Consider the following 13,251-nt stretch of genomic DNA (forward strand, 5'->3'; position numbering starts at 1 on the left):
GGCTTTTGCTTATAGCACAGAAACCACCACTGTGCCTTTAAAGGTGATAGGATCTCTCTCACCAGTGCAAGTTCTTATGTGTAGTAATTTGCTTCTAATAATTTAGAAGTGTAATTCAGGATAGGAAGTAGAAGTTACTCTACCTGAAATTTCCAAGAGAGACAGGAAAGTGTATGTCTTAGTTTTGAAGCAAATATAATGGATTGAGAACAAGGCCTAATAGGAAACAAGATGCAGAGGTAAATTTTAAACTTTCTATACTTTGACTTAAGCTGAAACCCCTAATTTTGCAAGCTGGTGTCATTTCTAGAAGCAGTGAGAACTTTCATGATCTAATAGCCATTTTTTAAATTTTCTTGTTATTATCATTATTTGTATTGTACTTTACATTTCTTTGTTTGTTTTTTTTTTACAGGATTAAAAAGAAAGAGTATGTAATGAAAAGCAAGTGACATGTTTACCCTGATTGCACCCACTTCTCCCGAGTAGGAACTGATATTACTTCTTTGAGGGCTCCCATAAGTATTCAGTGTGTAGACATACCTATGATTGCAAACAGTACTTACATTTTTTTCCAGTAAACACATTATACACTTCTTGTGTTCCTCCTTTTTTTCACTTTACAATATATATTCAACATTGTTGTATATTTATAAAAAATAGTGCTGAATTCTCTATTTACTGGCTGCATAATATTCCAGCATGTGCACATGTTCAATTATATTACCAATTTATATCAATGAATATTTTAGTAGATTCCAATCTTTTGTCATTTAAAGCGATAAGTCGATGAATTTTTTGTAAGTATATTTATTTAAACATGCATATTTCATAAAGTAAACATGCTATAACAAAGCATACGAGCATTAATTGTATCTAATGAAGGCTACGCATTGATATTCTTTAGTAAGTACCTTTTTTGTTTCATTGATTGAATGAACTTGAAAGGAATACACACTAAAAACAAGCCATAGAATATAGCCACATTCTATAATTTATTTCAAAGGAGAATTATTTCCATTTAAACAGTGATCCTATGCCTTGCACAATGCGAAAAAGTTTACCAGGACCAACCAATATTGAAAAGACATCTATGGCTTTTTCAATCCAGGAAGTATTATCATTTTGAGCAGTATCAATCATATTTCTCAAATGATTGATCTCTGCATTCATCTCTTCAGATTTCTTTTTAAATCCTTCTCTAAGCAGATCTTCTTGAACCTAAAAAAAGTGAGAAGGGAAATAAACATTATAAATTCCCATGATTTTCAAGAATTTCATTTCCTATTTAAGAACTCTTTCTTTTCACTCTTAAAGTTGTTTTCTCTTACAGAATCAAGGATAATTTTTCAATAAGGAATAATCCTGGCTTGGACCTAAACACTGAAAGAAAGCTTGGTTTACAGTCTTACAAATATTCACATATCTATAGGGTTTTGCTAGGATGCAAAGCCTGGCCTGAGGACAAATGTAATGTATGCCAGTCATAATATCAGTTGAGAAGTAACCTTGGTCTGCTGGCACCAATTCTAAGTCCCACTTGGAATAATATGGCCAACCAAATGTAGAAATAATAGGAACTTATACATTGCTGTAGAACCCTATTATAAACATGTACAGATAGCCAATCAGGAATGCTTCCTTTGCCATAAGATGACTAGGGTAGACTCTCAATATCTGGGAACCATGCAGCAAGTTTGAAGCTGTCATTTCCCTGAATTCTTAATCTGGGCATTTCTGATAGTTTATCATCAGCATAGATCTACCTTAGAGTCTTTGGGTGGTAGTGGGGTTCCTGATAATAGGCAATGTTCTTGGTAAAGCAAACCAATTGGTGGTCATAATAAAAACATGTGTATCAAATAACTGTTTATTTAGGCTAAATAAGTCATTTTAAAATAACGCAAAATCACACCTCAGAGCCTATTTATACTGTCCAAGTATTCAGAGATGAGATGCTTGTACTGACCACTCCAGAGTATATGCACAGAGTAGATTTCAAAGATACTTTTTACAAAGAACGGGGACAAGGGGAAGATTCAAGGTTTTAGCAAATCACAAGTAGTAAATGGCAATGGTGTTTCCTCCATGGTCTTGCTGTAACATTCTCCATCCCACCTGAAGTACTAGGACAAAGACCATGGAGCACTACTGAGGCCATGGCAGGGCTTACCTTCAATTTATGCTCCAATATCATATTCTGCTCTCTTATGATAGTCTCTCTGTCCCTCTCCATCTTCTCCTTCAGTTGCAATATATTTTCCTCGAGACTCCTCTTCTGTGCCTCCATCTGCTGCTGCTGCTCCTGTAGTTTCTGTTTCATCAGCTCCTGTTCCTTCTCAGCTGCCTCCTTCTTGGCCCGCTCCGCTGCCCCAGGGAGGTTTGAAAGAGGGAAGAAAATTAGGTGAGGACTAATCTCTACCCTCTTGAGCTCTGATAACAAAACAAACTGGAAGGGGAGGTGAGAAGACTCTGAACTGCTCCCTTGCCACACCATCAAGAGCTCATATCAGAGTGTGATGGGAAAGGCCCTGGCTGGCTGGTGTGCCCTGGTGTTTTCAGAGTTAGAGAGTAGGTCCCACAGAAGGAGAGAAAGCTCCTCGTGTCAGGAGGTTTTGTTCTCGCAGCTGTCAAAGGACAGTGCAGGTACCTGCCACCGATTGTGAGCCCAGCCCTGCCCCTTACCTGCCATGGCCTTCTCTCCATCCGTGAGAGCTTTGTCTGCCTGCAGGATGGAATTCTCTGTTGCTGCCTGAGACTGCAGGAACCTCTGGAGAACTTCATGTGCCTGAGGAGACAAGAGGAACAAAGAACTTCAATTTCCACTGGGAAGAATAGGCTTCAAATAATAATGTCCATGTTATTTTTTCTTCCTGACTAAAACCGCATCATGTCTCCACACAGTTTCCAGTCTCATTAGAGAGCCCAGAAGCTCTTCATACCCCTGAAGTCTCTCCCCTAGTGCTCCATTCTTCTGTTCACTCTACATTCCAGCCAGAGAGAACCATGTTCAGTTCTACACAACCACTGTCTCTGGTGCTTTTGTACAGTTGCCTCCCAGGGAGAAATGTTATCTCTAATTAGCGTTGCTGTTCTCCTCTGCTACTTGCTGGCTGTTCCGTTGACCAAGTCATTTTAACCCATCTCGGCCTCTCAGTTCAGATGTGTGAAATGTTCATCAAATGTATAGATGCCTCTTAATGCTACTTGAAGGATAACATTAAAATTCTCAGGGAAAGAACTCAATACTATGCCTTAATAATAAGAGTTCTATAAATACGAATTGCATTATTATCATTATTATTTTATTATTATTGGTTGTACCACTACCTCTATAGTCAACTATCTCAGATTCATAAGTATTTTAATGCTGTATGCAATTATGGACATGATTGACTTCCTTTTCTCTTTTGATCAGCCTGGAATACAAAAATTCTGACTTTAACTTGTAAATTGTTTGCCTTTGACTCACTGAATGTTATATTGTTGGATGGAAAATGATTGTTTCTCTTCTGTCTTTTATGGATTTCAGAAATCCATATTCTTTTCTGAGAATGGACATTGTGACTCTCTTTAGGAAGAAAGACAAAATTGTGGGTCTTTAATGCTAAAACAGTCATTATATACCCATGCTCCCATATTACCCACAACTGATGTTGTGACCAATTTCCAGGAGACCCTCTTGACTTTAATCTGTAGGATCCCTATGCTCCCCTTATTCCTCACCTTCACTCCTTTCCTGGGCACTTTCCAGTAGTCCTGTTCAAGCCTTTCTTTTGTTTCCATGTAGAGCTTGTGACCACCAGGAACAGAGAAAATGCCTGCTGAAATACCTTCCATCAGCGACTTGGAAAGTTGCTCAAGTTTTTCCTGGCAGAATTTAACAGATGCCTCTTCATTCTGCAGCAAGATCTTATCCTGCTTATCCTTTATGATTTCCTGAAAGGGAAGTATATAGGGCTGTCACCAGGAGAAAAAGTTCCAAAGAACCGGGTGGAAGGAAGTCTAGCTGTGGTCCTCATGAGAAAGGCATTCTGTTGGAGAAGGATATGGAATAAAACAGGAATTACAAGGCTTCCTTTACTCACAACCCTGAAAATTCCATGTGAGGCAGGGGAAAGCTTTTAATCTCGCTGGGTCTCAGGCTCTTCATCAATAATATTGGTGTTGAATTCCCTTATCCCTATGGATCCTTGCAGCTGTAACTTTTGTTAATTTCATTTTCAATGACACAATGAAACAATAAGGAGCCATGGGAATTGAAAATACCCTGGTATGCGGGGGTCTGCTAAGAGAAATTTAGTTCCTGGGAATGGGAGATTGTTCTCAAAAAGCATCTAGCAAAGGAATGACTTTTGGGTATTCAGGACAGGCTTGAAATTAATGTAAGTATTCAGTTCAGAAAGATGTCTATGCTAATTATGCATCAGAGACCAAAAAAATTTTTACATAAAGTACCTGGGGAGAGGAAGAAGAAAATGCAGTCTTTTTAAATTGCAACTCTCATATGAATCCAGACCACTCTATCCATGACTGAGAGAGGAGTACTGGGGTCAGAAAGACTTTTCTAGGCTTAATTTTCAATGAAAAGGTTACAAAGGGTAAATAAATACTAAGGCAAAGTACCACAAGATTCTTCTGGAACCCGTGGTTGTCATCCTTGAAGGAGTGCTCCATGAAGATTGCAATGGCTTCCTTCTCACAGGCTGCGTGCAGGTCCAGCAGCTCCTGCAGCGTGTCTGTGGGGAAGCTCACTCTCTGGGCCATCTGCTCGCTGTAGTGGTTGGCTGCCTTCTGAACAGCCCCTGAGTTCTCAAGCTGAGCCAGTGTTGTAACCGCATTCTCCAAACAAGGCACTGCACCACTGTTGATGGCATCCACATAAGTCACCACCAGAGTCCTTAGCCCTAATAAGCCAGGAAATTTAAGGGATAAATATCAATTATCACACAAAGGGATCTATGATTTGTAGACAACATTTTTAAATCTCTCTATATGTATGTCTGTCTCTCACAACCAACACACATATGTGTGCACGCATGAACACAGAAACACACACACACACACACAACTTCCATCTACTGCTATTGGTGTAAGCAGTTAGTTAGATATTAACAAGATACCAGGGAGCTAGTGGAATGAGTCATCTGTTAAAGCCTGATTAAATAGGAAAAAAATAGCCTTGCAATCACCCTGGGGAGTCCACCTAACTAACTAGGATGGCAGAAAAATGGCACAGAGAGAATTCCTTTACTAAGTACCTGTGCAATGGGAGCCAAATGACCAAGCAAAACAATGAAGCACGTGCAATAGGAGTCAAAATGTGGACCATAAATGGGGAGGGCACAAAACCAGGAAAATATGGGGGAAAGATTGCATGAGGGAAGGGCACAAGCCCCGAAGAAAACAGGAAAAAGATTGGATAGTTTTAAAGAAAGCCTGACCTTTCCCAAACCCAAATATATATGTGAAAGGTTCACAAATACCTCAGGGAAGTAGCTGCCCTCTAGCCTGCCAGCTCTCTGTCTCCCTAAGAGTGTACTTTCCTTTTCACTTTAATAAAACTTGTCATTATAGCGTAAAACTCCTCCTACATAAGGGTCCCTCAAATTCCTTTCACACAACACCACAGAAGAACATATTTCTTCCAGTAACACTATTGTCCCATTGACTCTAATTTGTATGTTTCTTTAGACCACAAGGCTAACATAATTCAATACATTCCTTTATCTAACTTACTAAAGGATACCTGGAAAACAAAATTTTGCATTGAAAATCTTAGAAGCAAATTGCTTACATAGGTAGACAGATGAGGCAGGGCATAAATGTGACCCTATATTTTTCTGAATTCTAAAGCTTCCTGTAAATTTTCAGAGCTTTATGGGCTCAGGTGCATTGTTAAATTGGTCTAAACCCCAAAAATATCTTTTGTATTCTCCTTGCAAATCTCATTCATTATAAAGGACTTCAATTAAGAAAACAGTGTATTCTATTTTTCTACCCAGTTAGTGATTCCTTTTGAGTAGATGTTGTATTAGTATGGATACTGCAGATTTTGCTGTCAATGGTTGTAATTTTGGAGAGGAATTTATAAACACCCAACAGTGTGACAAGTATACATGTGTCTTCGTTGAGTATGAATAATTGTAGACCCATAATTCTATGCAGAATCAAACACAAGTTTGGAGAACACATCCTATAATATCTTCAACAAGTATTAGGCTCCACAAAATGTGAAGTGGAGACTCACGTTTCCCAGTGACTGTGATTCCCTCCCTGAGGGTCTTGGTCCTCGCCTGGGTGAGAATGTAAGAACAGAAGTTCTTTGTTTGTTCCTTGAAGTTAGGATCCAGTTGGTTGTCTACAACCTTCTCAATATGGGCTAGGAGTTCTTTGTTGTTTATTGGCCGGTCAAAGACAAAACACTTTCGTCTTGGAAAGAAATGGCGGATGCACTCTCTAGGGAGATTAGATATTTGAGCTTTGGGATTCAGGCCTGAAAGATTAAAACAAACAAAAACTAAAACAGGTATCACAGTAAGAGCAGTGTGAGGACAAGGGACCTAAAGATTTTTATGACAGGGATTTTTGTGTCTTTGCCATATTCTCTCTGTATAACTTCTGGTTATACCTCCTTTAGCATGGACATCCACATGCTTCTTTAACATAAAATTTACCAATGATGCAACTTTGGGGGGAAATTTTGGAAGAGATTAAATATGCTTAAAAAACAACTACAACAACCTATTGCTGTTATTGGACCTAAAAATGGTAGAGTATTTTCTATATTGTCAATATTAGCTACTAAATGAATAACAGAAACATGGGTCAAATGTACTTTTTTGTCACCTTGATCCCATGGGGAAATGAAGCTGTGGATCAAAATGAAGAGCCCAAACAAGACTTAATGAAGCAATGTTGGAAATAACACTAGATTATCTAAGGAAAACTGTTTAGATGCTAAAAATAATGTGTACAGCATTAGCTTTAAAAAAAATAAAATCCTCTGAAGAGTGAAGAGTAAATGTAGCTAAAACATAATTTTAAGATATCACCATTAGTCTCTAAACTCTTTAAGGAAAATAACTATATTCAATTGATAGCTTTGCTGTTCTGTGTAGCCCATTTCTCATTTTTTTTGAGAAACCATAAATAGAAACATGAAATCAAGAGTGTATAAATCAGAAGTGGATTTTCTTTCAAGGGTTCACCAGATACCTACATGCCCATGTTATTGTAACCCATTCAAATATTTTTATTATTTTGAAATTGTAGCATGGGTAAATATGGGTAAATTGAAAAAAAATTATTATACAGATCAAAAGAATTAACATAATTAAAATGTCTATAATGCCTATAATGAATCTATAGATTCAACACAATACCTGTCAAAATACCAATGGTGTTTTTCATATCAGTACAATAAATAATCCAAAAATGTATATGAAACCATAAAAGACCCTGAATAATCACAGACATACTGGGAAAGAACAAAGTTGGAAGTATTATGCTAACTGATACCAAACTATAATACAATGCTGTGGTAATCTAAGCAGCATAGTGCTGGAATAAAAACAGACATATACATCAATTGAACACAACAGAGTGCCCAGAAATAAACCCATGCAAATATGATCAAATAATAGATGACAAAGGAGGCAAAACAACATACAATGGGATAAAGGCAGCCTAGCGGTGCATGGTGTTGGAAAATTGGACAAATATGTGCAAAAGAAGTGAATCTACACCACCTTCTTCCACCATATACAAGAATAAGCTCAAAATAGATTAAAGACTTAAATGTAAGACTCAAAACCATAACACTCCTAGAATAAAACATAGACAGTAAAACCTCAGACATGAAGGCCAATACATATATGAAAAGATGTTCAACATCACTAATCATTAGAGAAATGCAAGTTAATACCACAATGAGATATCACCTCATGCCTGTCCGAGTTGCTCTCATTAATAAATCAACAAGCAATAAGGGTTGGTGAGGATGTGGAAAAAAGGGAACAATTTTGCACTGTTGGTGGAAATGCAGATTTGTGCAGCTACTATGGAAAAGAGGATGGAGGTTTCTCAAAAGAATTAAAAATAGAACTACCTTATGACCCAGTGACTTCACTTCTGGTTATATATTTGAAGAAATCCAAAACACTAATTCAAAAAGAAATATATGACTCCTATATTCATTGCAGCATTATTTACAATAGCCAAGATATGTAAGTAACCTAAGTGCCCCAAAATAGACAAGTAGATAAAGTATAGGTAGTACATATACACTAACTTCTCAAGCAAAATAAAGAATGAAATCATACCATTTGAGATAGCATGGATGAATATAGAGAGTACTGTGCTCAGTGAAATAAGTTAGACATTGAAAGACAAATATCATATGACTTCACTTATTTGTGGATTCTAATAAACAAAATAAACAAACAAGATTGATTCAGACTAATATATATAGAGAAAAAAATTGATGGCTGCATGAGGAGAGTGGGGGTGGAAAAAGTGAAGGCATTAACAAATACAAGTTGGTAGTTGAAAATATTCATGGGGATGTAAAAAAGAGCATACGGAATATCGTCAATAATATTGTAATATCTATGCATTGTACAAGGTGAATACTTGAAATATAGGGAGTTCTCATTGTAAAGTATGTTATCTAACTACTATGCTATATATTTGCAAATAATACAAAATGATATTGAGTGTAAACTACAATTGAAAATAGGTGTCAATGAGTGAGGGACAGTTAAATCCAGCAGGAATATCAGAGGCTAGCAGACCGGGCTCTCCTGGACAGGAGCACCTACCATCGCCAATGGCACTTCCTGTGCTGTGGGGCTCAGGCACAGAGCCCTTGTCATCTTGAAGGGGAGAGCAGCTTCTTCTAGGAACTCATCAGCTCCACCACCCAGACTGGCATTGGACACTGCCCGTGACCCTGCAGTCACTACAGTCAAAATCCTTCTGCCCTGCTCACAGACCTGCAGATCCTTAAGATTTCTACCTCCAAGGGTGCATGGCTCCTACAGCAGTAAGTGTGACTTCCCTCTTCCAGTCTGTCGACCTCCAGACACCACAGTCATGCCTTTCCAGCGTGCAGACTTCCTGAGCCCACCACCTCAAAGGTGGCTATTTGGTGCTGCTATAAGCCCCCGCTGGGTGCACTTGTATCCAAACAAGGACACATGCCCTGGCAATAGAAATTGGGATGCCCTCCTTCCAGGCAGCCTGCCCACAGACACATCGAGTCAAACAGCTTCAGCATCAGAGTCCCTCTGAGTGCTCCACCTTGACAAACAGCCACCGGGTGCCTCTGTGAGCCACCACTGGTATGTGAATCCAATCAAGGGCACAAGGTCCAGGCAGCAAAAACGGAGTCTTCCCAATCCACAGCTGCCAACCACCAGACACCACAGTCATGCCTTTCCAGCGCACAAGAAAAGGCAGCACTGAACACCAGTAACTTGACTCTCGGCAGGCACATGCTGGGACTGTTTCTCATTGCATGCACATGGGATTCCTGATTCTCAGTGCAAGCAAACTGATCTCCAGTGACTCCAATTCTTGGCACACATGCACACAGGGACCCTGATTCTTGTCCCAAGGTCCCACCAAGCGACAGAGACTCCAATACTCAATTTTCAGAGCGGGCATACGGGGGCTCTGACTCCTGGTGCACGCCAGGGCACTCTGATTTTTGGTGCATGACCACAGGGATTATTTTTTTCAGTGTGGCGCATGCAGGGTGCCTAATTCTAGGTGCATGCATGAGGCTGCACTGAGCACCCGTGACTCTGATTCTCAGCGCACGTGGCACCCACTGACCCATGGCAGCCACAGGCCTCAGTGTCGGATCTCTTCAGTGACACTCCAGTGGCACAACGTTCCCACTGCACATGGCACAGGCCCCCACAACTCGGTGTTTGGACCTTCTGATGATAGTTAGAATGGAAAGACAAGGAACAATGCCCAGAGGGAAAAAAAGAGAAATCACTAAGAAAGGAAATAAGTGAAATGGAGTCATGCAATAATGACAGAAAAAGAATTCAGAGTAATGGTCATACAGTTCATAAACTAGATGGATGAGAAAATCAACAACCTATGCAAAAATCAGGAAGAAATCAAAAGTGATATAGCTACCATCAAAAATGCTATAGAAGGTTTCAACAGTAAACCAGAAGAAGCAGAGGACCAAATTACTGAGTTAGAAAATAAGGAAGAGAAACAAACCCAAACTGAACACCAACTGGAGATAAAAATTAAAAAAATGAAGGAGAGCATAAGGGAACTTTGGGACAACAAAAATTAAGTAAGATATGTATAACAGGGGCACCAGAAGGACAAGAATAGGAGCAAGGACTAGAGAATCTATTTGAAAAAATAATGACAGAAAACTTCCCTGATATGGGGAACAAAAAAGTCACACAAGTACAGAGATTCCCAAGCAAGATGAATCCCGAAAGACCCACAACAAGACAAATCATAATTACAATAGCAAATGTTATCAACAAACAGAGAATCTTAAAGGCTGCAAGAGAGACAGAGAGTTGCCTCCAAAAGATCCCCCATCAAATTATCAAATGATTTCTCAACTCAAACATACCAAACTAGAAGGGAATGGAATGAAGTATACAAAGTGATGCAAAGCAAAGGAATGAATCCAAGAATACTCAATCCAGCAAGACTATCAATAAAAATAGAAGCGGAAATCTGGAGATTGGCAGACAAAAAAAAAATGCTAAGGGAGTTTATCACTACCAAGCCAGCAATGCTAGAAATGCTAAAGGGAATGCTGTGAAAAGAAGAAATAGACAGGGAGGAAGGAATACAGGCATAAAGTACAGAAATGTCTACAAACAAGTGCCAATCAATAATAACATTAGCCCTGACCGGTTTGGCTCAGTGAATAGAGCGTTGGCCTGCGGACTCAAGGGTCCTGGGTTTGATTCCAGTCAAGGGCATGTACCTTGGTTGTGGGCATATACCCAGTGGGGAGTGTGCAGGAGGCGGCTGATCGATGTTTCTCTCTCATCGATGTTTCTAACTCTCTATTCCTCTCCTTTCCTCTCTGTAAAAACTCAATAAAGTATATTTTTTAAAAATAATAACATTAAACTTAAATGGATTAAATGCTCCAATAAAAAGACATGGAGTGAATGAATGGATAGGCAAACATGACCCATATATATGCTGTCTACAGAAGACCCAACCCCGGAACAAGGGAATCACACGGACTGAAAGTGAAGGGATGGAAAAATATCTAGCAGGCAAATGGAAAGGAAAAATATGCTGGGGTAGCAATACTTTTATCTGACAAAAAAGACCTCAAAGTGAAGGCCATATCACGAGACAAGAAAGGCAACTTCATTATTCTAAAGAGATCTATACAACAAGAGGTTATAACTTTGGTAAACATATATGCACCCAATGCAGGAGCACCCTAATATATAAAAAAAACTTCTGGGAGGTATCAGGGGAGAGATTGACAGCAATGCAATCATAGTAGGAGACTTTAACACCCCCATTAACATCACTGGATAAATCCTCTAGACAAAAAATTAGCAAAGAAACAATAATCCTATAGGACTCACTAGATCAGATGAACTTAATTGACATCATTAGAACATTCCAACCCACCCCAAAACTACAGAATATGCATTCTTTTCAAGTGCACATGGGACATGTCAAAAGATAGACCACATATTGGGACACAGGCAAAGTATCTCCAAAATTTAAGAAGATTGAAATCATATCAAGCATTTTCTCAGACCATGATGGCATAATATTACAAATAAACTACAATAAAAACAATAAAAAAATTCGAACACTTGAAGGCTGAATAGCATACTATTAAATAATGATTGGGTTACCAAAGAGATCAAATAATAAATAAAAATCATCCTGGAAACAAATGACAATAAAAACACAACAATCCAAAATCTTTGGGACACAGTGAAAGCAATTCTGAGGGGAAAGTTAATAGCATTCCAGGCCTTCCTAAAAAAACAAAAACAAAAAAAAAACAAAGAAAAACTAGTAATAAACCATCTAACTCTGTAAATAGAAGAATCAAAAAGAGAACAACAAGAAAAGACCAGAGTGAGCAGAAGGAAGGAAATAATAAAGATCAGAGCAGAAATAAATGACATAGAGACCAGGAAAAAAAAAATACAAAAGATCAATGAAACTAAGAGCTGGTTCTTTGAAAGGATGAACAAGGTTGATGAAATGCTAGCCAGGCTCACCAAGAAACAAAGAGAGAGGACCCAAATAAACAAAATCAGAAATTAAAGAGGTGAAATAACAACAGACCCTACAGAAATATGAAGGATTACAAAAAAATACTGTGAACACTATTCCAACAAACTGGTCAAAATAGATTAAATGCACATATTCCTAGAAAAATATGACCTTCCAAAACTCAATCAGGAGAAATCAAAAAAATCTGAATAGGCCAATAACTATGGAGGAAATTGAAGCAGTAATCAAAAAACTTCCAACAATCAAAAACCCTGGACCAGACGGCTTCATAGGGGAATTTTATCAAACGTTCAAAGAAGAAATAAAACCTGTCTTCCTCAGACTATTCCAAACTATTTAAGAGGAGGGAACACTTCCAACGTTTTTCTACGAAACCAAGATTACTCTAATCCCAAAATCAGATAAAGACACACAAAGAAAGAGAATTATAGGAAAATATCCCTCATGAACATAGACGCGAAAATTCTCAACAAAATATTAGCAAAGCAAATCCAGCATTACATTAGCAAGATCATACACCGTGACCAAGTGGGATTTATTCCTGGGGTGCAAGGATGGTACAATATCCACTAATCAATAAACGTGTTATATCACATAAACAAACTGAGAGATAAAAACCATATAATCATATCCATTGATGCAGAAAAAGCATTTGACAAAATCCAACACCCTTTCTTGATAAAAATGCTCAGCAAAGTGGGAATAAAAGGATGATACCGCAACAAAATTAAAGCCATATATGACAAACCCACAGCCAACTCATACTCAACGGGCAAAAATTAAAATCATTTTCCCTAAGAAAAGGAACAAGACAGGGATGCCCACTCTCACCACTCCTGTTTGACATAGTACTGGAAGTACTAGCCATTGCAATCAGACAAGAAGAAAAAACAAAAGGCATCCAAACTGGAACTTTAGTAAAACTGTCCTTATTCTCAGTTGACATGATATTGTACATAGAAAACCCCAAACACT

The 13,251-nt window shown here is 38.4% G+C and overlaps 2 protein-coding genes across 3 annotated transcripts in view; both read right to left on the reverse strand.

Moving 5' to 3' along the window:
* LOC118675952 (guanylate-binding protein 6-like) overlaps nucleotides 1–13,251 on the reverse strand; it is a 143,112-nt gene that overhangs the window by 52,686 nt on the left and 77,175 nt on the right. The window lies entirely within an intron of this gene.
* LOC118675953 (guanylate-binding protein 6-like) overlaps nucleotides 798–13,251 on the reverse strand; it is a 134,264-nt gene continuing 121,810 nt past the window's right edge. The window contains exons 6-11 of the mRNA XM_036349030.1: nucleotides 6,251–6,496; nucleotides 4,627–4,907; nucleotides 3,727–3,939; nucleotides 2,686–2,788; nucleotides 2,174–2,367; nucleotides 798–1,221 (exon numbers count right to left, since the gene is read on the reverse strand). Of these exons, the coding sequence (XP_036204923.1) occupies nucleotides 1,012–1,221; nucleotides 2,174–2,367; nucleotides 2,686–2,788; nucleotides 3,727–3,939; nucleotides 4,627–4,907; nucleotides 6,251–6,496 (1,247 nt within the window). The 3' untranslated portion in view covers nucleotides 798–1,011. The remainder of the gene's footprint in view (nucleotides 1,222–2,173; nucleotides 2,368–2,685; nucleotides 2,789–3,726; nucleotides 3,940–4,626; nucleotides 4,908–6,250; nucleotides 6,497–13,251) is intronic.

This window comes from Myotis myotis, unplaced genomic scaffold (assembly GCF_014108235.1).
Source record: "Myotis myotis isolate mMyoMyo1 unplaced genomic scaffold, mMyoMyo1.p scaffold_m19_p_2, whole genome shotgun sequence".
Taxonomy (NCBI): domain Eukaryota; kingdom Metazoa; phylum Chordata; class Mammalia; order Chiroptera; family Vespertilionidae; genus Myotis; species Myotis myotis.